This window comes from Mirounga leonina, unplaced genomic scaffold (genome assembly GCF_011800145.1).
Source record: "Mirounga leonina isolate KUSES-001 unplaced genomic scaffold, KU_Mleo_1.0 Mir_153, whole genome shotgun sequence".
NCBI classification, from domain to species: Eukaryota; Metazoa; Chordata; class Mammalia; order Carnivora; family Phocidae; genus Mirounga; species Mirounga leonina.
This window is the reverse complement of record NW_023270387.1, coordinates 41,844,438-41,869,617: the sequence shown is the minus strand read 5'-3', so window position 1 is coordinate 41,869,617 and position 25,180 is coordinate 41,844,438. Positions and strand designations below refer to the sequence as shown.

At 37.7% G+C, this 25,180-nt stretch overlaps 1 protein-coding gene across 4 annotated transcripts in view; it reads right to left on the bottom strand.

Moving 5' to 3' along the window:
- NOX4 (NADPH oxidase 4) overlaps positions 1–25,180 on the bottom strand; it is a 361,705-nt gene that overhangs the window by 213,086 nt on the left and 123,439 nt on the right. For all 4 annotated transcript variants that reach the window (XM_035009409.1, XM_035009407.1, XM_035009408.1 and 1 more), the window contains one exon: positions 24,560–24,641. In XM_035009409.1, coding sequence (XP_034865300.1) covers positions 24,560–24,641 — 82 coding nt within the window. The remainder of the gene's footprint in view (positions 1–24,559; positions 24,642–25,180) is intronic.

Sequence of the window (25,180 nt, the reverse complement as noted above, 5' to 3'; positions counted from 1 at the left end):
GTAATCCCATTAGTCATTGCCAATATTTGGTTTCCTTTCCTCCTGGGCACTTAGACAATACTTCTTGGAATTTTTGTGATTATATTGAGCCATATGTCTAATTCTGACCACTGGGCTGTGAGTAGAGGCAATACTTGCTACTTCCGGAATAAGGCAGGGAAAAGCTCTGTCCCTTCCATGAAAACTAAAAGCCATGAGTTGCACCAGAAGACAAAAGCCAACCGAATCCCTGACTTAATTACTTGAAGGGAGCTGTTCTGGATCCACTGGACCCACAGAAGTCACTTCATGAATAAGAAAGAAATTCTGTTTTGTGCCTTATCACATTTTCAGGATATTTCAAGGTTCACTAGTTACTGCAGCAGACCTCAGACCAGCACGACTACCACATGTACAGTTTATATTTAAATTCCTTAAAGGAATTTGCAAGAGTACTGATTTTAAAAAATACTATAGCTTATAAAAAAGCTACTTACTGTACCTCAAGGAACAATAACCAAAATTTGAATGCTAAAGGTAGTGTTCTAAGCACAGCTGAAATTCAGAAAATACTGATAGATCATATACACACAATATGCCTAATTCTTATTATATCCATCTCCTTCACATTTTACAGATTATTCACTCAACAAACATGCACTGTGTACCAACGATTTCTGTGATACTATTTTGGACTCAAAGATAAAATTGATACCAGGACATCAAAAATGACCTTCCTGGAGTTTTTGCATCTTCACATGAAAATCACATTACATGGGTTGGAGGATGAAAGAAGGACTACAATACTTTGATCTTTTGAAAGATCAGATAAATCTTCTTTAAAAACATCAGCGATAGGGTGCCTGGGTGGCTCAGTTGGTTGGGCGACTGCCTTCGGCTCAGGTCATGATCCTGGAGTCCCGGGATCGAGTCCCGCATCGGGCTCCCTGCTCGGCAGGGAGCCTGCTTCTCCCTCTGCCCCTCCCCCCTCTCATGTGCTCTCTCTCTCTCATTCTCTCTCTCAAATTAATAAATAAAATCTTAAAAAAAATAAAAATAAAAACATCAGCGATAAAATTGGCAGATGATTTTAACATGTATTTAAAGAGCAGATTTAGAATACGATTCTTTATACTTGTCTGACGTCCAATGCTTTCATAAAGATACTTTCGCTGAACAGAAAAACAACAACCTGAAAACAAAGCCACCAGAAGATATTTGAAAATTAATGATCAGTACATTAGATTCTTGATAGAAATCTCAAAATAGCAGTGGCTCAAAAACAACATGTGTGAATTGATTCTACCACTTCTCACCATGTAAGCAAATCTAGAATATAAACATTAAGTAAGAAATTTGGGCTTAAAAATAAATACTGCCAACTTCAAAAACAGATCATTACAAATCTCTACAACTATTTTAGAACCCACTACACCGAGTTCAATCTTCTCTTAATTAGTCATTCACTCATTGAACAAATGCTTTTGTGCACCTGCAGTGTGCTAGACAGTGTGCAAAGCGTCACGGAAACAGAGATGAACAAGACAGAAAAAGTCCCTGGCCTCTTGGTTCTTTGATTCTAGTGGAAGAGGAACTAGCCCATAAAGAAAGATATAAAAAGATATGTAATGATATATAGTGATGAGTGCTTTTAAAAACAGGTAAAACATAGTCATTGTTGGAGCTAGGTGACTGGGTACATAAAAATTCATTTGACTATTCTGTTTACTTTTATATATGCTTGCAATTTTGCATCAGCAGTTTAAATGGATAGTCAGAGAAGGACTCTCTGTGCATACGGCAATGGAACAGAGACCTAAATGAAGTGAAGAGGCAAAATAGAAAAACATCTGGAAGAAGAATTTTTCCAGCAGGAATAACAGGAAGTATAAATAAGCAAAGCATTTTGGCTCAAGGATATATTCACACCAGCTAAGCCCTTCCTGGGAATTTCCAGCACAGTTTCTTCATTCAATCTCCTGCTAATTGTATTTATGAATTTTTCTTTGTCAGGACTGATGCTCTGTTTGGACCAATCTCTGTCATTTGTTCATTAACAAAATCTTTAGCATCTGTCCTAAAAGGCACTTTTCAGGCGCTCTGGAGATGATGGAAGTGAATAGGAGACAAGCCTCCCTGTCCTCAGAGAGGGCTTCTCTCTCTCGTGTGCAAAGTCCTAGAGATAGAAAAGTACATCTCCTGTCCTCAGTAATTATGGTACTGCCCCCTTCTTTACTCGTGTCTGCTTCCTATAGGAAAAAACAGACACAAGGACATTTTATTCGACCAGCAAAGGAGAAGAGCAGTTAAGAAACACACCTCTTTCCTACTTGTCTGCTTTACAACCAACAGGCCCCCATGCACATCCTCCCTACAGGTTTGGTGTTCCAGAAAAACATCTGGCAAAAAAACAAGAATTGAGGGTTCTAGACATTTACTGGGGTTGAGAACACAGCGTGAGATGAGAAGTAGATGGGAATGTGGTGCAAAGGACCTTAGAGAAGCAGCTGTTTTTTGTGGGTTTTTTTCATTTATTTTTTTTAAGTTTTTAAATTTTAATTCCAGTATAGCTGATACACAGTTATATCAGGTTCAAGTGTAAAATATAATGATTCAACAATTCTATACATTATTCAGTGCTCATCATGATAAGTGTACTCTTAAGTACTCTTAATCCCCATCACCTATTTCACCCATCCCACCACCCACCTCCCGTCCGGTGACCATCAGTTTGTTCTCTATTAGAGTCTGGGTTTGGTTTGTCTCTCTCTTTTTTTCTCTTTGTTCATTTGTTTTGTTTCTTAAATTCCACATATAAGTGAAATCACACAGTATTTGTCTTTCTCTGACTGACTTATTTTGCTTAACATTATATTCCCTAGCTCCATCCACGTCTTTGCAAATGGCAGGATTTCATTCTTCTTTATGGCTGAATAATATTCCATTGTATATGCATATCACTTATTTTCCATTCATCTATTGATAGACACTTGGGCTGTTACTATAGTTTGGCTATTGTAAATAATGCTGCAATAAACATAGGGGTGCATGTACCCCTTTGAATTAGTGTTCTTATTTTCTTGGATAAATACCAGTAATGCAATTACTGGATTACAGGGTAGTTCTATTTTTAACTTTTTGAGGAACTTCCATACTGTTTTCCAGAGGGGCTGCACCATTCCCACCAACAGTTCCCCAGGGTTCTTTTTTCTTCACATCATAGCCAACACTTGTTTCTTGTGTTTTTGATTATAGCCATTCTGACAGTTATGAGTTGATATCTCATTGTACTTTTAATTTACATTTCCCCAATGATGAGTGATGTTGAGCATCTTTTCAGGTGTCTGTTGGCTTTCTATATGTCGTCTTTGGAAAAATGTCTATTCAGGTGCTCTGTCCATTTTTTAATTGGATTATTTGATTCGGGGTGTTGAGTTGTATCAGTTCTTTGTGTATTTTGGATACTAACCCTTTATTGGATATGTCATATACAAATATCTTCTCCCATTCCGTAGGTTGTCTTTTAGTGTTGTCAGTTGTTTCTTTCACTGTGCAAAAGCTTTTAATTTTGATGTAGTCCCAATACTTTATTTTGCTTTAGTTTCCATTGCCTCAGGAGACAAACCTAGAAAAATGTGTTACAGCTGATGTCAGAGAAATTACTGCCTGTGCTCTCTTTTAGGATTTTTATGGTCTTATATTTAGGTCTTTAATCCATTTTGAGTTTATTTTTGTGTTTGGTGTAAGAAAGTGGTCCAGTTTCATTCCTCCACATGTTGCTTCCAGTTTTCCCAACACCATTTGTTGAGGAGACTGTCTTTTCTCATTGCATCTTCTTTCCTGCTATGTCAAAGGTTAATTGACCATATAAGCATGGGTTTATTTCTCGGTTTTCTATTCTGTTCCATTGATCGATGTGTCTATCTTATGCCAGGACCATACTGTTTTGATTACTACAGTTTGTAATATAACTTAAAGTCTGGAATTGTGATACCTCCAATTTTGTTTTTCTTTTTCAAGATTGGGGTCTTTTGTGGTTCCATACACATTATAGGATTGCTTGTTCTAGTCCTGTGAAAAAATGCTGTTGGTTTGCATTTATTAGAGTGCACTGCATTAGTATCAGGGATTACATTAAATGTGTAGGTCACTTTGGGTAATATAGACATTTTAAAAATATTTGTTCTTCCAACCCTTGAGCATGGAATCTCTTCCCATTTCTTTGTGTTGTCTTGAATTTCTTTCATCAGTATTTTATAGTTTTCAGAGTTTATTCCTATATTTTTTTTTTTGGTGCAACTGTAAATGGGATTGTTTTCTTAATGTCACTTTGTACTCCTTCATTATTAGTGTATATGACAATGCAAAAGATTTCTGTACATTGATTTTGTATCTTGTGACTTTATTGAATCTATTTATCAGTTCTGGTATTTTTTTTGGTGGAGTCTTTAGGGTTTTTCTATTTATAGTATCATGTCATCTGCAAATAATGAAAGTTTTAATTCTTTTTTACCACTCTGAATGCCTTTTATTTCTTTTTTGTTGTCTGATTGCTATGGCTAAGATTTCCAGTACTATGTTGAACAGAAGTGATGAGAGTGGACATTCTTGTCTTGTTCTTGACCTTAGGGGAAAAGCTCTCAGTTCCCCCATTGAGTATGATGTTTGCTGTGGGTTTTTCATATAAGGCCTTTATTATGTTGAGGTATGTCTCCTCTAGATCTACTTCATTGAGGGTTTTTATCATGAATGGATGTTGTACTTTGTTAGAGGGCAGAAGATGAGTGGCACCTGCCAGCTCCTTTGTTCCTGGAGGCATCTTCCTGTGATCCCTGATCTTTGGGCCACACTCTGAGATGAGTAAATCACTCTCCTTCCTTCAGCACTTCAAACTGCTGCTTCTACGCTGTATCTCTGCCGACCGTTTGTGGTGCTTTCTCTTTAAGGGTAGGGACTCAGTTTCCTAAAGTTTTCCAAGCTCTCCCAGAGCTGAGCCCACTGATTTTTAAAATCCCAGGCTTTAAGTTCCACTGGTTATAAGAACGCATGAGATTCAGCCCCTCTCACTTCCAAAGCCAAATGTTATGGGGATTCATCCTCTCTGTTCATGAGCTCCCCGGTGTGAAAGTCTGTTTTTCACCCTTCTCCATATCACCGGCTTCCTCCCCACTGTGGACAGTCCTGGGGCCTATATCTAGACTTCTTGGATGTCCATGGGAAGTTTCAGTCCCTCCTGCTGGGAGGGGAAAACCCACCCATGCCATGGGAAGCTGAGTTTGGAAGAAATAAGGAAAGGAGACTGTTGGTCACAGCTGGTTCATTGTTCAGGAAACCTAGAGTGATCTCCGGGGGTCATCTGCAGACTATTCTGTTTGTTTCACCACTGGCATTGGTCAGTAGCATCAGGGCCATTTTGCTCCCAAACCACACCTTCACTATTCCTACCTCCTATGATGTGTCATCTTCTTTACCTTTAGTTGTGGAGTTCACTCTGCCAATCTTTGGATTGTTTTCCGGGTTATTTATGCTGATGTGAATGAGTGTTATCTAGTTGTATCCATGGGACAAGGCAAATTTAGGGTCCTCTTACTCTGCCATCTTCCCAGCTTGTATCTTCTCTGTTTTTTTGTTTGAAATACTTTTTGCACACAGAGAAACAAAATTTTGCTGCTTTGGGAGGAAAGATGAAGAATGAAATTGTTGGTAATTTGGCAACACCTGGGCTTTTGAGGGAGGCAGAAAGAGGAATGACGTAAGTCATTTTTCATGTATTTAATGTGATTAATGTGTAAAATCCATTGCCTTTAACTTATGAGCAGTGATTTTCTCCCATCTTAGTACCTGCTCTTTAAAGGAATACAATATTCCTACTATCATTATATATGTGAGAAGATTACAGAAACTAAAGGCAACTCTTCAAAGTCTTGCAACAACATAATGGAGGTGAGAGCCACCTGATACATTTTTAAACTCTGGTTGATGACTAATAAAAAGTTTCATTATGAAGGAGTGTGGATATAAGAGAATTCTATTTTTTTTTAAAAGATTTTATTTATTTATTTGAGACAGAGAGAATGAGAGAGAGAGCACATGAGAGGGGGGAGGGTCAGAGGGAGAAGCAGGCTCCCTGCCGAGCAGGGAGCCCAATGCAGGACTCAATCCAGGGACTCCAGGATCATGACCTGAGCTGAAAGCAGTCGTTTAACCAACTGAGCCACCCAGGCGCCCAAGAGAATTCTAAGAAAAGGAGGGATGCTCTTTCCTGGACCTTTCAAAAATATATAAACATTTTTTTTTGAAAATTCAGTAAGTTTTTCCCTTGAAAGTAAAATACACTAACATGTTTAAAATTGATTAAAGGGTGCCTGGGTGGCTCAGTCGGTTAAGCCTCTGACTTTGGCTCAGGTCATGATCCCAGGGTTCTGGGATGGAGCCCCGCATCGGGCTCCCTGCTCAGCAGGAAGCCTGCTTCTTCTTCTCTCTCTACCCCTCCCCCTGCTCATTCTCTCACTCTCTCTCAGATAAATAAATAAAATCTTCTTTAAAAAATCTTAAAAAAATAGTTGATTTAATTTTTCAATGTGTAATATCAATCAGCTGATAGACCAGTTATATCAGACCTCTTCCTCTCAACTGAAAAATTCATGGACTGCAAATTAATTCAACTATATTAAAAAATAAAAGTACAACCAACAGTTCTCAAAATCTTGTTCCCCAATACTTCCTATCACTTCCCCAAAACACACTGACATCATAATAAATTAAAATAGAGTTTATTTAGATAATCTGATAATTTGTAAAATTATTTTAAGAAAGATTAGTTTATTAATTTAAGAAAATAGATAAAAATCATACCAGTATTTCAAAGAACAGTAATTTAAGAAGGAAAAAAGTATTTTGTAGTCAAATTAATTTGGATATGTGTTAAGAAAGTTTTTTTACCTGTTTATTTAAAAATTTCTTTTTTGGGGGGGGCAGGCAGAGGGACAGAGAGAATCTTAATCAGGTTCCACACCCAGCGTAGAGCCCATCGTGGAGCTGGATCTCACAACCCTGAGATCATGACCTGAGCCGAAATCAGAAGTTAGATGCTGAACTAACTGGGCCACCCAGATGCCCCTAAAAATTTCTTTAAAAAATAAAAAAAGAAATTTAAAAAATTTCTTTAATTCAAAACGTCTCTAGGCCTTTCACATGCCAAAAGTGCCTTATGAATCTCCAAGCAGGGGATTCACAATACTTTGTAAACACATTTCACCATAAATTCTTTCTCCATAAATATCCGCCAAGATTTTAGAGAGTCGGGAACAAGTTAGGAAATAGAGAATCAAAAAAAAAGAAAAAGTGGGCACCTGGGTGGCTCAATTGGTTAAGCGACTGCCTTTGGCTCAGGTCATGATCCTGGAGTCCCAGGATTGAATCCCTCATCGGGCTCCCTGCTCAGCAGGGAGTCTGCTTCTCCCTCTGACCCTGCCCCCTCTCATGTGCGTTCTCTCTCCCTCATTCTCTATCTCTCTCTAACAAATAAATAAAATCTTTAAAAAAAAAAAAGAAAAAGTATTTCTCTTTATCAGACCACTTCCCTCACTAGGTTTCACAAAGGATAACTAGATACAATAGACATTGCAAAAATTATTTTAAAGATTAAGTGGGTGGGGAATTAATGTGTTTTTATTTAACATATAAGAATGAAAGGCTTAATAAAGTAAAGCCCACTACTATCTGCTGCAGCAAAAAAAAAAAAAAAAGCAGAGAGATGATTAATTGCAACATCTGCCCACAAGGAAGTTACAAAGCAGGAAATGTCTGGGACAACGCACATGGTACAATTTGAGAAGTTACTTACATGTGCTGTATATCCATGTTACATATACACAATGCTTTGTACTTTTCACATATTATCTGTCATAATCTTAACACTGTATGAGGTGGTTACGGTATAACTCTCCCCATTTAACAAATGAAGACCCTGAGGCCACGAGAGGTGCCACGACAGGTCTGAAGTTCCACATGTCCAAACGGAGGAGGGAGAGGATGAGGGAGAAGAAAAGGTGAGGAGAGACAGACCAGGGTTCAGTCTATAAAGAGAACTTCCTAGATTGTGCATCTCAGCCACAGATCTAAAAATATCTTTCCACTCAGAAAGAAATAAGTTGTGCTTTCATGGTTGCCCTTAGTTGAATGTGAGAATAATCTGGAACTAATGCTCTCTGAAGGAAAGCAAGCACACAGTTGCTCCACAGCTCTCTGAGCAGCCATGTGATCCATCCTACAGGTGATAAATGTGGAATGAATGGGTATAGACACTTTGCCAATGGTAGTCTTTGCAGTGAGAGGAAGAGGAAGCCATTGCCCTCAGCAAAAGTGAGATGGGCTGAAATGTTGGAACCGTTCAGTGGTACTTGGGCTGTATAGCCATGCATGCACAACTTTTTTAAAAACTTTCATTATGGGGGCACCTGGGTGGCTCAGTTGGTTAAGCGACTGCCTTCGGCTCAGGTCATGATCCTGGAGTCCCAGGATCGAGTCCCGCATCGGGCTCCCTGCTCAGCGGGGAGTCTGCTTCTCCCTCTGACCCTCCCCCCTCTCATGCTCCCTCTATCTCAGTCTCTCTCTCAAATAAATAATAAAATCTTTAAAAAAAAAAAAAACTTTCATTATGGAGATTCCAGCAAGGGTCGGGGGTGAGGGTGGGGAGAATGAAAAGCTTTGAGGTTATAATTTTGTAATTCTCCATCCCTGACTTCTCTGTCACCATAAAACTACCATTTAATTACATTTTGATACATGTAAGTTTCTTAGGAATTAAAAATGCCACATTATAAAAGAATAGACTTTACTCAATAAATACATTTTTAAAGAATAAACAAAGGACGTGATGTGCTAGCCTAAGACATAAAAGATCTTGGGCTTAGCTCTAGCCACTGAAAGAGGAGGCCAGTATACAAAGATAAAATGAAGTAAATATATTTTTCTTAATAGTCATTAGGTGGATAACAACCCTGAACAATTTTATGGTGTTTTAAAGATCAAAAAACACATCTATATAAAATTCTGATTTCATCTCAGAGCAATCCTGTGTCAGCAAAATATGGCAAAAATGGACATTCCTCTACATCTTCTATCTGGGTTGATATCAAAGATGTTACTTTTAATGAAGTTTCAGGGGATAATAAGCCTCGGGGGCAGTGAGGTTTCTACAAGGAATAGCTATCTTTGAATTAAACTAAACAGCCCAAGGATTATTTTTCTGACCAAAATAAATTCATAGGCTTAATCTTTTTGTTTGTGGAAAGACACTACAATGTACAGCTATTAGCCTTTTCCTTGCCTATCTGGATAACAATAGAGCTATGTGGTTGGCACAGTGGTAAATGCTTTAGATGAATTATTTATCATTATTAAATCAGAGTTAGATGATATTATTTGACTTCATTGATTAGGAAAGTGAGGTTCTGGAAGTTTAAATATTTCTTGAGGCCAAACATCTAATAAGTGGCTTATGTCTACCACCAGAAAGAATTCCATTTGTTTAGGAAACAATCTAAAACTTCCCAAACAGTAGTTTGTTTTAATTTTTCCAATCAGAGAAATAATCAAATGAACCTTTTATAAATGATTAGGAACTCCCTTTATGCCTAGAAATATTTTTACCTTAAAGTCTATTTTATCTGAAATAATTTTGCTTTGGTTAGAATTTCTTTTCTTTATCTTTTTGTTTTGAGTCAATCTCTTGAAAACTGCCTATTGCTCTGTTTTATTTTCTTATTCCAGGCCAACAGCCTTTTCCTTTGAACTGGAGAACTGAGTTCAGTTATGGTGAGTGACTTACCACGATGTCATCTTGTCCTGTTTCTCTCTCTTTTTTCTTCCCCTCCCTTTTCTTTCCTTGACTGCTTTTTTTATTGTTAGTCTCTGCTTTTAGTTTTCTGTAAGTAAATTATGATGTTTCACACCATGAATTTATTTTTGTTATATTGCTTGGGATTTATTGGTATCTCTGAATTTGAGCTATTTTTCTTCAAATATGATATAGCTTATACTCTTTCTCTCTTTCTTTCCCTTCCTTATGGAAGGCTAATGTAAAGAAATGCAGGAACTTCTTCTACTCACTGTATTTCTTCAAACTTTCTTATTTTCCATATCTTTGTCTCTCTATGCCACATTCTGGATAATTTTTCAGTTCAATTTGACAGTTCATTTATGCTCTCTATGGCTGTGTTAACCTGCAAAGTTTATTGTTTCTTTTATTGATATTGTTTCTTTGATTTGGAGAAGCTCTATGGGCCCCTTTTCCAAAGTGCCTTGAGAAATTTGGTGGTCTTTTGTCTCTTAATCATTATTCTAATACTCTGTTTTATTCCTTTAGATATATGAAACACTTGTTTTATACTTTTTGGATATATGATTTCTACTAACATGTACTCAAGGCATTTTGTTTCCTCATTTTTTTAAAAATATGAGCTCATATTCCTTGATGCCTTATAGGAGGAATCCTTTGGGGATTAAAATGTGTCCCCCAAGAGAGGTTTTTCATTTTCCTCTTCCAAACAACAGGATGCCATGAATCTGGAATCACTCTAAACTAAATTTTTGTCTCTGGGTTTATTGGGCTACATACATATTAGGATTTCACTGTTTCAATACAAGTGGTCACTAGCTATCAGGGGAGAATTTTTGTGTTAATTCTTCTCAAAGCCAAGGACAAAATAAGGCAATTGTCCTTACTATCTCCTACTGCATAGCGGGATATTTAATCTCTACTTATCCACTGAGGATGGAGCACATGAGTAGTTTAGGCTTTTTGCGGGGGTCTCTGATCCACTTTCCTACCCTCCTTGGGTTCCAGGCCTTATCTCTTGTCCACCATGCATACAGCCCATTGAAATAAGGTCTAAACTTTGGGGATAGATAGATACGTTGGTAAGAGCAAGTATGAGCTTGAGTACTCCCTTCACTTGCTAGTCTGTATAGAAACTTCTTATGGTTTATGACCCAAAGCAATGTCATCCATTCATTTTCTACCATCTCAAACATGCATTAAAAACTGTCAGTGTGTGTGTGTGTGTGTGTGTGTGTGTGTGTGTGAGGGAACACTTTTAGAATTTTTTGTATCATTTTGTATCATAGTAACATTATTATCTAGTAGGTTGTATTATCTAGTATGTTATATATATTTTTCACTCTTAGGTATGCACACACACACAAACATAAACGAATCCTCACCATTGAACTTAGTTCCTATAAAAAATTAAGGAGAAATTTTTTTCTTGCCTTTTTATTTTGTCTTATGTATTAGCTAATGTTGGCTTGATCTGCCAATATGCAACTTGAAACTTTTATTCAGATGCAAAAAACAGTTAAAAGAATATCAAAGGAAACCTACCAAACTGTTCAACTGTTCAAACACTAGTACTTAAGTGGAAACATGAATTATAAGCTGACCAAACCCCTACTGGATTTTCAAGTGTAACATCTAGCCAAATTTCACCACCCCACTCTAACATATATTTCAACACAGCTGTAGTCCCTACTAAAATAAAATTACCTCTGAAAGCTTTTAGAGGGAATAGAGTCAGTTAAAATAAACACCCTTTAAGATTGAGTTTAGATCTTTAGTTGAGATTTTTTACTGCAATTAGCCTTTCTTTTTCTCTCTTTTTTTAAAGATTTTATTTATTGATTTGACACAGAGAGAGAGAGAGAGAACACAAGCAGGGGAGCGACAGAGGGAGAGAGAGAAGCGGATTTCCCACTGAGCAGGGAGCCCAATGTGGGGCTCGATCCCAGGAATCTAAGATCATGATCTGAGCTGAAGGCAGACACTTAACCAACTGAGCCACCCAGGTGCCCCTACAATCAGCCTTTCCAACAAAGAGTGCTATTTTATAAATTGTATTTAATCTAAACTGTTGTTTATTTAGACGGTAATGAATCTCTTTTATTTCCTGTCCACTTATATGCCTTCAGGCTCAAATATTTAATATATTTTTTTTCTCAAACAAGTCATTCCAACCTTTTCCTGTCTCTCCTCCTTTTTCTACATGGCTACTGACCTTCCTGCTGAAAGCTAGGTGTAGAGTAGGCTTTTATCTTAATTGCTGGCTAATTTTAGCTTCTTTAAACTTTCATACCCCCAATTCTTTTGCACTATATTTTGGTTTTGCTACTTCTAGTTTAGAGAGCTCAATTCAATTAAGAAATAGACTGTGGCTTCTACCATATTATGTATCTTCCTGTCTTTACAGCCAGTTAAAAAAAAAAGGTGGTGGTAGGAGAAAAAAAACAGAAAAAGTGGGACAAATAAACAAAATAATGTCGTAGAATGTAATTCAGTGTAAATGGACCAAAATCTTTGGTTTCAAAGGAACAGATTGTTTGGCTGGAATCAGAAAATAGAGTAATAGGTCTTTTCAAGAGATTCAAGATTCTGTATCTTATAGCAGGATACAAAGAAGTCAAGGAGCAAAGATATAGGAGGGAAATTCTAGCAAAAGCAAAATAGCTGCAGTTACACTGATTTTTGGATAAAACAGACTTTAAGGAAAAACATTACTATAGATATACTGTTACTAATTACTTATAACTCAGCTGGCTGCACTTTCAGATTTTCCTTTGTAATCAAAGACAGACGTCTATGAGGAGGGAGACTCTATTCTACTCTCTTCTCTCCTGCTTAGCATGCTGAGCACATCTCTCTTCTCTGAACACATGTGGCAAAATGTGACTCTGAAGGGAACAAAAAGCCCTTCATTAGGCTGTGACTAAGATGATGTGGTTCGTTTCTATTTAAAGTGTGGCTCTCAGACAAATCACATCAATTTTACCTGAGAACTTGTCAGACAGAGTCTTAGGCCCAACTCCAGATTTATTGAATCAGAATCTGTGTTTTACTAAGATTTCCAGGTGATTCCTATGCCTGTTAAAGTCTGAAAAGCACTGCTCTAGTGCATCTTTCCAGAGAACTACACAATGTCAATAGTGAAGTGGGATTTTCCTTTGTTTTCCTCTTGTACTCTGTGAACATTATCTTCTTTGGGACTTTTTGAAAGTGATGGGTTAGTGCTTTCAAGATCTGGAGGATAATGTCTATTATTTGAATATGAATATTCCCCAAAATTGTATGATCAACAAAGAATACAAATAAAAGCACACATAATCCATGCCTTCAGCATTTCTAGGAGACAGGGAGTATCTGTTTCAGGAAAAAAAATCACTAAATACCAACAGATAAAAGAATGGTTGAAATGGAAGACAGGCAACTAATGTCCAAATTATATGCAACTGTAGTCTCTAAAAACAAAACCAAACCACTACATTGGCACAGAACTAAAAAACAGAATCCAAGAAAGTAAGAATTCAGGAATACCATCAACAAAATCACAACCTATTATGTTACATAGCCTTTGGGAATCAAATGTCATATTAGTATATTTTGTGAGTATATGGATTTTAATATTCTGCCTCACCTTCCCCTGCCATCCTCTTTTCCTTCCCTAGGTGAACCTCAAAATGTTGATTTCAGTTGTGACAACATTTACCAACTGCAATATTTTTCAGATAGAATGAAATAATCACTCTGTTTCTGTCATTCTAGCTTCTGTGCTTACTAATCAATTGATTAGAGGTTCTCAATAAACAAGAGGAAAATTATATAATTAATAAGTAAAACTGACAGAAGAAATGGATATAACAGACCAAATACCACACATGGAAGTGCTTTGGAAACAAAACTCTAGAAGAATAAGAATAATTTTATAAGTACAGCTGGCCCCACTGATTAGGCATTGCCAGATTTCCTCCTTGGGTTTTATTACTAACTCAAAAACCTAAGAAAACCAGGATGCTGTGTTAAAATCGTTCCTGCCCATTATTGTCTCCAGTTACTGGTACTTAATAGGCACCAAACAAATATTTGTTGAAAGAAGTACTGAAAAAATAAAATATGCTCAGCATGTTCATTTGCCTTTAACTTTAAGACTACTATGGTGGAGCCCCTCATTCCCTATGGGGGAGAATGCTCTTAGTAGGGTAAAATTTTCTGTTCTCAAATCTTCCACAGCAATTCCTTTCAGTACAGAAATTTTAACAGAAAAAAAATCTGCCTTTTAAACTCCTAGTAGGAGAAAAAATACAACTTCAAAGAGATAAGGAAAATTTAAGGAAGATAGGTAGGTTTTTACTGTATAATAATATATAAATTAGAATGTAGGCTCTCAGAACTAGTTTAAATCATGGCTTTGCCAGATGGTACTACATGACCTGGAGCAAGGTATTGACCACCCTGTGGCTCAACTGCATCCTTTGTAAATAGAAGTTGATCTAAATAATACATATCTCACTGGTTATTGCAAAGACTAAATGAGGTAATGTGGGCAAGGCAAAGACCCCTGGTTGCCTCCTCTTTATCTCGTTTCCCTTTTTCATTCCCAATTTTGGGGTGGTGTGATAGTAATGTTTAGGATAACTAGGTGTAAGACTTGCTGGGTTGAGATTCTGAGAAGTTCCTTGAAAGGGAGGCTGACTCGGCTTGCATGTACCTTTCACGGGGGTGGATGAGGATGGGATGGCTGGGGATGGCTGGGATGAGGATGTGGTGGTGGAAGCTGAAGTAGTCATCTTACAACCATGAGAGGGAAAGGGAGGAGACCCCTCAGATGTGATATGCTGGCAACAAATTCCCACCATCAAGTATCTTGGTATTTCTGGTTATGTGAGAAAAATAAGCATCCATCATTTTTAGCTACATTTCTATTTTATGTAGCTGAATGTTAATATACCTGATAAGCTTTTCACATTGTACCTGGACACACTAAGCATTTGATAAATCTTAGATATTAAGTTTTAAGATACTAAGTTGTAAGATAGTTGTAATTCACATCCATTTAATGCTAATGTAAAGTTTCCATTTTTGGAAAATTATTTGCCTTTCTTATCTTTATTTGATTAGCTTTTACTTTAAAAATTCTTCTAATTAAAAAAAAAAAAAACAATCAAAAACTATCTCAGACCCTTACCTCCAAATCTTAAAATGAGATGTAGTAACAGATACTCTTCACTGAACATTTAGTTTAATACAGGGCCTACACTTGTTCTGTGTACCCCTTCCCTCCTAATCCACACAACAGCTTTCACAGGAGGTATAATCTCCCCCTTACTGCACTGGGAGCTAGATCCCAAAAATGCTATGTAATTTTCTTGAGGCCACACTTCTATCAAAGGGAAAAACTCATCCAAATCCTTATAGAGTCTGACTCCAAAGCTCATTTCCTTAGTGATCACATACTAACCCTACAGTTAGTTGTAAATTATTTTTGTTAGGGGTAATACAGAAAGGCAAATTAAGTCTGAAAAGGGCACATTGTGCCAAGGAACTCCTTGAAAATCCTCCTTTGCAGGCTAGAAGGTTTTGGGGCCATCCTTCATATAACAATTCTTCCTTTATCTGGGAAAAAGATGGATGTCATGAATTGTTTCTCTGGAGATGATGGTGTTGAAGTTTTAGACCATTCCACTCCCAAGAGATTATCACATCAGTAAAATCAGCAAGAAGTGGGAGGGAGTTAAAAAGCCTGAGAGGGTCCTCAAAATCTTTCTATCTTGCTCTAATGGTCCTCAAATGTTAGTGTGCATCAGAATTTCCTGGAAGGTTTGTTAAACACAGAGCTGGGCCCCACCCTCAGATTTTCTGAATCAGTGAGTATGGTCTGAAGTCCTAGAATCTGTATTTCTAACAATATCCCATGTTGCATTTATGTTGCTGGTAGAGCAGATAAGAAGGATGGGAGGTGAGCCGGTACAGGTGGTGATTTTGAATATGTTGATCAGGGTAAGCCCTTAACATTTGAGTTAAGACTTGGTGAGAGTAGTACGTGGTGGTCCACAATGTTTGGACTTTTTTTTTAAGAATTTTTTTAAAGGGACGCCTGGGTGGCTCAGTCGGTTAAGCGTCTGCCTTCAGCTCAGGTCATGATCCCAGGCTCCTGGGATCGAGTCCCGCATCGGGCTCCCTGCTCCACGGGGAGCCTGCTTCTCCCTCTGCCTCTGCCTCTCTCTCTCTCTATCTCTCATGAATAAATAAATAAAATCTTTAAAAAAAAAGAATTTTTTTAAAGATTTATTTATTTATTTGAGAGAGAGAGAGAGAGAGCACGAGCACAGGGGAGGGGCAGAGGGAGAGGGAGAAGCAGACTTCCCCACTAAGCAGGGAGCCCAACGACATGGGGCTAGATTCCAGGACCCCAAGATCATGACCTGAGCCAAAGGCAGACACTTAACTCACTGAGCCACCCAGGCACCCCTTGTTTGGATTTTAGGAGCAACTTATGGAAAGAAACTTTACCAGCAAAGGGCTAAGAAATCTCTGTAATTAATGTGTGATTATTACTTAATGCAATCTCATGCATAAATAAAAGCGACACTGTTTAAAAAACCACTCTGATGTTTGTTTCTTGAAATTCTGAATTATTCAATCAAAGCCTTACAAATAGAAGCCATTAATTAATTTAGGGTCTGCAAAGAAAAAACTCTTTGACAAGGAATTCCAATAAACAGACATATTGTTAAAATTTATGACTTGATAAACTTAATATAAGACTGTTTTAAAATTCACCTCAACTATAGAGGTCATAAACTGTTTCTGAAATCATGGTTTCACTCTGATGACACCTCACTCTTGTAGAGCTGGGACTATTGTTGACGAGCTAGAAATCACCTATGCAAAAAGGAGGTAGTTCCAGTACAAGGAAGTTAAGGTGGGATTTTAAGATTTGTAACAAAGGAAGAACTTCAGGTCACTTTCTCTCTCACCTGACAGACAATCTCTGTGTCAAACCAAACAAATAAACAACAACCCCAAAACTTAAAACAAATGCTGTCGGAGAAGATATGTGATGGTGGGGAATGGAGGATGGGTAAGAACAAAGAAAGTAGACAGCTCTCAAAGGCACTAGGTAGAGAATCACACGCGCTTACCTTACCCCCTAGAAAGTGTTTACTTCCTCAGCTTGTTTTGAGATTTCAGCTGCCTGGCCCCCAGTGACAGGCTCCTCTTGGCCCTACTCTTGAATACTTGAATCCAAGATCAGCTAATCTCTCACTCAGTACCGAGGCATCCTTATTGCTTGCCTGCTAGCCTTGCACTAACAGAGTTTCTGGACTTATCACATGTCTGAGCCAGTCTTTACGAGTTCATGACTACCTCAGTTTTTGTAGGACTGTTTGCGGGTTTTGGTGATCCCCTTGGCTTTTGCAGTCCTGATGGCAGGGTTTCTACATGTGAATGTCAGCCCAGAGGTTGGGACCTACTACCTATTGAGAGACCAGCTTAATTCTGACATCTTGCTTGCCTACGTTCACAAATATCAAAAGAATTGGGAATCCTCATTATTGTGTTCCATACTCTCGTCAGAACATCAGCTTGTTAGATCTCTTGCCAGACAGGTACTGGAATATCACCTAATATATGAAAGAAAACCTAAGTTTAGGGATGAGAAGAGGAGAAACAGTAATCCTTTAATGAAAGGCAATACTAAAACATTAGGTATATTGGGAAGAACATGATGCACAGCTGTGATTGTAGAAACTGTACAGAGCTACCTTTGTCAGGCAGAACAGTGCGTCCCTTCTGGCAGGATCTAGCCTGGACCAAAGACAGTAAGGCAGACCATGTGGTAGAAACTTTCCCCTGCCCTGAGGTAAGGCATAGCTTTGAGAAAAGGCAGAAAGAGAGCCTAGAATGAGGATGATGGTGAGAATTCACATTTGCAAGAGGCAGGTACTTTACATCATTCTATTTATTTATTTATTTATCTTACAAGAGAGAATTATGCCACTCACTGTGCTTTCCTCAAAGCAACATTAGAGGGAAGCTACTTGTGAAGTAATGAGAAATATTTATATTGGTCTCTGCCCCTGGTTCCTGACACAGAGCTCCTAAGACCTTTGTAATTTCCTGAGTAGTAGACTCATCTGACACAAAGTTTCTAAATATCTTAGAATTTCCTGGGTGATGGGAACCCATTTTGTTCTAATGAGGTGTCTCTTGATAGCCTCATCGATGGGGACTGCTCACCAGAAACACCAAGCCAGGGGCAACTGGGTGGCTCAATTAGTTAAGCATCTGACTCTTGATTTCAGCTCAGGTCATGATCTCAGGGTAGTGGGATCGAGTCCCATCGTGTTCTGCGGGGAGCCTGCTTGAGATTCTCTGCCCCTCCCTGCTGTGTGTGCACTCTCTCTCTCTCTCTCCAAAATAAATAAATCTTTAAAGAGAAAGAAAGAAAGAAAGAAAAGAAAGAAAGAAAAGAAAGAAAGAAAGAAAGAAAGAAAGAAAGAAAGAAAGAAAGAAAGAAAGAAAAGAAAAAGAAAGGAAAGAAAGAAAGAAAGAAAGAAAGAAAGAAAGAAAGAAAGAAAGAAAGAAAGAAAGAAAAAGAAAGAAAGAAAGGAAGGAAGAAAGAAAGAAGAAAAGAAACACACACCAGGCCATGACTAAAAGTTTGGAATGTTTAGCCCTACCCTCTGTTTTCTGGAGAGGGAAGAGGAGCTAGAAATGAAGTTAATAATCAATCATGCCTCTGTGATGAAACTTCCATAAAAACCCCAATGGTATGGGGCTCAGAGAACTTCCAGGTTGGTGAACACATCTATAGGCCAGATGGGTGGTGTACCCCAACTCCATGGTGACAGAAGCTCCTGCACTCAAGACCCTTCTAGATCTTGTCCTATGTATCTCTTCATCTGGCTGTTCATGTTCATCTATACCCTTTATCATATTCTTTATTATGTAGTAAATTCATAAAGTATTTCTGGGTTCCATAAGCCGTTCTAGCAAATCCAAGGACGAGGTCATGGGAATTTCTGATTCATAGCCAAGTGGACAAATTGTGGGTAAATTGGGGACCTGCTACCTGCGATTGGTATTTAAAATGGGGGTGGACAGTTTTATGGGATTGAGCCCTTAATCTGTGGGGTTTGCACAAACTCTGGTTAGTGTCGGAATTGAATTGAATTGTAAGACACCCAGCTGATATTGAAGAATTGGTTGGTGTGGGAAAAACCACACCCCACATCTGGTGTCAGAAGAATTGTATGTGAGAGTAAAAGCAATAGGGAGCTTTTCCTACAGCACTATTATTACCTCCATTTGAAATAGAGCCAAAAAAATTAAAAATGCTGCTCAGAGAGATCTGCCACTTGTCCCCAGCCCTGGGACCACTAATACAGAATGTGATCCAAGTGAAAAAGCTTGAACCACTTCTTTGAACCCCTTCTTCTCCCCTAACCTCCCCTCTCCCTTTTCATCCTCCTGCCCTTTGCCCAGTAATCATGACATTTTTGTCATGTGTCTCCTAAAATCCTCAGATATCTACCTGCTTTTCCCTATTATTATCACCATGGAATTGATCCTTTCTCATTGCATTCTTGAATATGAACCTGCCAACTAGCTAGTGTGCTAGCCCCATACAGTGCCTCATGTTCCTCTCTGGTTCCATGATAAAACTATGAAAATGCAAATCTAATGATTTTTGCTCCTTTGCTTAAAGTTCTTTCATGATGCTCCACTGTCTTCACCACAGAGTCCAAGCTCCTTTAAATGGCAATCTAGGTCCTTCGTGGAGTGGTCCCTGCTCTCATTTCTCCTTATACCCCAGCCCTTCAGTGTGTGTATATGTATGAGCATATGTACATACATGTGCACGTGTACATGTGTGCACACACACACACAAACATGCACTCACACATACACAAAGGTTTTTTTTAACCAGAATACCCACAGGTGATCTCTCAATGAACAACCCACTTCCATGGCTCTCTATGCTGCTATGTTCTTTGTACCATCTAAAAACCTCTTCATCTGGTTCCATAGTATTTGTCAAGATTTTACTCCAACGGAAAATGAAACTTGCCATGAATTACCTAGACTGGAAGACACGTTCTCTTCTCTTTTCCCATTGAATTTAGTGCATTTCTCTATAACTAAAGGACTTATCACATTGCTATAATTAATTTCTCCATTAAAGTCTCATTCTGTTTCTCCCCCACTAGTCTCTAGGTTCCTCAAAGCCATATGCTAAGTCCTCCTTATTTTTGTATCCTCAGTAATTGTGACTGATTCTAGTGCACAGTAATTGTTCAATAAACATTTGAAGAATGGACTAATGGAAAAATGGACAGATGAATGAATGAGATACACCTAATTACATAATTAGGTGTAATTTGGGGGCCAAGCAGACCTTGAATTTGGAAGCCAGCTCTTCCATATGACTTTGGATAAGTCACTTAACCCTTTTAAATCCTCTAATATATAAAATCTGTAAACTTGGGGAAATAGTACTACCTAACTCATAGGGAAATAACAAAGATTAAGTAATACATATAAAGCACATTAACACAATCATGGCAATGTAGAAAGTGTTAAGTGCTAAGTGTTTTTATTTTTTATTTTTTTTTTAAGATTTTATTTATTTATTTTACTTGAGAGAGAGAGAGAGAAACAGCATGAGAGCGGAGAGGGTCAGAGGGAGAAGCAGGCTCCCTGCCGAGCCGGGAGCCCGATGTGGGACTCGATCCCAGGACTCCGGGATCATGACCTGAGCTGAAGGCAGTTGCTTAACCAATTGAGCCACCCAGGCGCCCCGCTAAGTGTTTTTATTAATAGGAATAACTTAGCTCCAGTGACAAATACATTACACACATACAGACTGAACAAAAATTACTAAAGAGAGAGAAGAGGCCTCTGGAAGAAGAGGAACCCAAAATTTTCTTTGGAAAGAGAAAGGAAGACAAGTTGGAGAATAGATGAAATCTAGAAAAGTCTTCTGAGGCTTTGCAGTTAATCACCTGATATCACCACTTGAAGTCATTTTTAAGCAGTCCATTGGAAATGAGAATGGGTTGAAGCATTGCTTTTATTGTCTAAATAGTCAAGGTTATCCTTTGGTGGCAAACCGAGTCAAAAGGAATATTCTGAATTTTATCAAAAATAATACTTCTTTCTCTAAAGAGTACTGGGATTAAGCATTCCAGAGTACTTGATCTTGACCAAATAAAGATATGCCACATTTTATTCCTACATTTTCACAATATTTTTATGCATATTATGGTGAAATTTCCAGAGCCATTGGATCATGTTTTGCTGGCATAATTGCTAAAATGGTTACAAGTCATTTGTGAGTAAAATTATGCCAAATGTCTTAACTATTTTATGTCTCCAAGCTGCAAGGATAAGAATATTTATAGTTACTTTCTAGTTTAGATACATTATAAACCTAAATGCTTCAAAGTTAGTAACAGTGACACCAGCTAAGACATGAGCAACAAAACAAGTTTCATTATCTCCATCTCTTTCCTCTAACCTATGAATCAACAACATTATTTTGTATTAAGTATACATTCATTTTCTTCTTTTCATTCACCTGTCTGTTTTTGACAATGGTCACACCTATTCATGCTCCAAGAATTTTCATGAGGCAACGTCTTCACATACATACTGAGAATGGATGTGCCTAGCTTTGGCAGTGGATCAAATGCAAGATCACAAATGCAAGAATGTGATGAATGAACATTACTATATTTTAGAACAATGTTTCCCAGCAGGGAACATTTTAAAAAAAATGGCTTTCCATTAAAACACACACATGCACACACACACACACATTTCAAGAACTGGTCAGTTTTCTTCTTCATGAATATTTTTCCCCTAAATAAAATATACCCTTTATCCTGTTTCATTATCTGTTAGATGTCTTTTGATAACCAGATGCTTAAGATTATAGGGACAATATGCTGACTAGAGATCCTACCCCCAATCCAATAACCACTGTCCACTCTCCAGCTTATATTAACCAGGGTAGAGTGAGTCTGACTTAAAGAAGGTCAACTATACTATGCTCTGTAAACATCACCCTGTGACACTATATAATATAGGGCAAACAAGTTGTTTCCTAAACCATATTTTAACTCTTAAAACATCTCTCACTAACAGAGTCTATATTCATGAGTCAGTAAAACAAGCAGAAAAGTGAGGGAGAATAATCTCCATACAATAGGTTTATTACATTGTGACTGAGAGCAACAAATACTAAAGGTCTGATGAAATTTTCAGCTTTCCAGAAATTTTGCATGTCATGAAATGACAAATTCTTTGACTTATAGTTATCCTCAGTAATGAATAAATGATAGTATATTTGAGAGTGAATACAAATGAGAGACTAAATGAGAATACTGAAAACCATGAGTAATCCCAAAATAGTTTAAAATAGGTCTAGACATACACAAATCCCTGCCCCCTTATATTTATTGACTGGCTCTTACTACAACTGTCTCTTCGTATACCCCAGGATCCTTTACATGGGCATTATTTACATGCCCAGAGTTTTTGCTCCTATGCTCTTCCCTGGACCAATTTAACACTCCTTAGGCACACCGTAAAAGGAATTCTATTACCCTTTCTCTGTTCTATCAGCACCTCCTAAAATTCTACTCCCAAACTAGACATTACATGGGCAATGGGAGGATGCAAATGCTTAATATTCTATAACCTAAATAAGCCAATTGTATTTAATCCAGAATTTTTATATAAATATTATTCAGACCCAGAAGCCTTTAATTAGCATGATTTCATTGGATGGTTCGGAAAACTGAACTCATAATGATACTAAGTGATCACCAAAGCAGTGACTCACATCAGCGTCTAGCAATAATCTAGAAATATTAAATAAATAGTTCTTCCCCAAATATTATTAAGGGCAGAGTGATAAACGTATCCTGATATAAGAATTATCCTCCTCCAAGATCAATGAACAATCTATTTCCCTAACGGGTTTGGAAACATGCAAATCTAGTTAAAGGTAAATGCAATTTTAAATGAATAATAACACTTGCAGCTAGATATGAAGTATTGCTATGTGTCAAGCTCAGTTCTAAATAGTTTTTTGTTTATTAATTTATTTAATCTTCATAACACCACTGAGTGGTAGGTCTTATTATCATTCCCCTTTTATAGAGGTGGAAACTGAGGCACAGAGGGTTAGGTGACCTAAGTCACAAAGCACAGCTGGTGAGGCAGTCTGCACTCTTACTCACCCCAACACAGTGTATGTGGCATCAATGGATGACTTTTATTCTTTTAGTCCACAGATGTCCCCCAAAAAACAAAACAAACAAACAAACTACCCTAAGGATTAGACACTGACAAAGGATTGTCACATGGTATCTCTGTTAAATATCAGAATGATATCATAACATCACTATGGGAAAAGTAACCTAAGAGCAAGAAGGATATGTGTAAGAACATACAGCTGAGGAAACCTAGGGAAATAGCAGGAAACAGATTACCAATAGGTAATCTGAGAAGTAACTGTGATTCCCCTCTTCAAGCAAAGGTATCAGGTGGATAAAAAGCCTAAGAGGCAGAAGAGCAGGCATCACTGGCCTCTGCAAACAGCAGCTGGGGGCAAAAGTACTGACAGACATGTGTCAATCCCTTCAGGCTCCTCCCTGCTCCCAGTCATGAAAAGTAATGTATGCATGGAATGATGTCCAGGCCTTGTATGTCCCTCAGGAGGGTCCCCATTAGTGGACTAGAAGATTATTGCTAGAGATTAAATCTGGATTAATATCAAAGACAATAAGCAGATAATTCAGATTCTGTATTATTGTTATCAGAGGTAAGTCAATATTATCAAAGCTAAGTATTAGGGAAAAATTATTCTAGAAAGTGAAGTTCAGTGGATACTTGAATAAATTGCCAAGTCAATCAAAGAATGAGTCAATTAGCATAGTGATTGGTTTTGATGAAATGTGTATAAACCAAGCTCTAATTCTTAAGTTGGTGATCTTCCTTTTCTCTATCAGATACCAGTTCGTTCCTTCTTCAGCTTGTTGTAGACTTAGAGTAAGACATTCATGAAGTAGAGGGTACTCCAAGCTTCTACAGGAGGGATTGAGATACAGGCATCCATCAGCTTTTTGGGAAAAGGATGCCTAATAAAAAACATGCTACTTCCTTATTCTCTGGGAAGATGAAGGCATATTCCTTCAACCAATAAGTACACTTGTGGCCTCTAAAAGAAGAGAAGGTCTGCCCTGTATAAGAATGGGTCAGGAGATTTCACTTCCCATAATTATCAAGACAGTAAAGAAGAATATACAGAAATTACTAAAATCATATCTAACAGGTGGTTATCTGAAAACCACTTATTACAATATGAATGAATCCTTGCATTCAAAGGATAGAAACCAGGAAACCAGATGAGGGATCACCCACATCAACATTCTGTTGATACAGAATCAAGCAAAAAGAGGCACGACCAGACACCGATGCAGGTAATTTACCGTTTGCACTCTACAAATATTCCTACTCAGAGCTGGGCTGTACTGCAGGCAAGCCTTTTTTCTCTGACCCAGCTGTGAGGAGCCTGAGACATTATAGTGCAGGAGATGCCCTCATTAAGTAGGTTAGGGTATTCTAGCTTTTTCAGAAATCCTTAGAAAGAAAATATTTTGTTTTTGTCCCCGCAAACCTCCCCCATCACTACACCATCCCCTTCCCAATATCCAGTGAACTCCTAGTGCTTACTTGGGATACTTTCTAGATTGAATGAAGGGCAGAATCTCGGAGTCTTGATTAGATGACGGAAGTAGTAAATCTCGAAACCGTTCTGTCAAAAGAAAAACATCAAGTTGTGAAAAAATAAAAGTCATGAAAATAATTTCAAAATGCAATTATTACCTATTGTTTTAATTTGTCCATTAGTTTGGCTGCACATCCTTTATTAGAAATGTGCCCACCATTTTGTATAGTACTGACATATGTCAATTTCACTTTAATGACTATATCTTTTTATGATTAAGATATTCCAACAACTGCCAGTAGAAAAATAGAAAGTATTCATTAATATAGACTAGTAAAATCTTATAATTGAAAGATTAGAGGAAACACTCATGACCAATAAATATACCTAAGAGATATGCAATCTCATTAGTAACCTGGAAAGTGCTAATCAAAGCCACATCCCATTAGATAGCATTCATATATTATGTGGCATTTGATTGACAAATGAATCTCACAAGACCAAGTGTTAGAGAAGATGTGGATCAACATAAGCTCTCATATAGTTCTGGTGAGAATGCAAGTTGGTACAATAGCTTTGGAAAACAATGTGCGATTATCTTCTAAGTTTCACCTCTGTGTACCCTA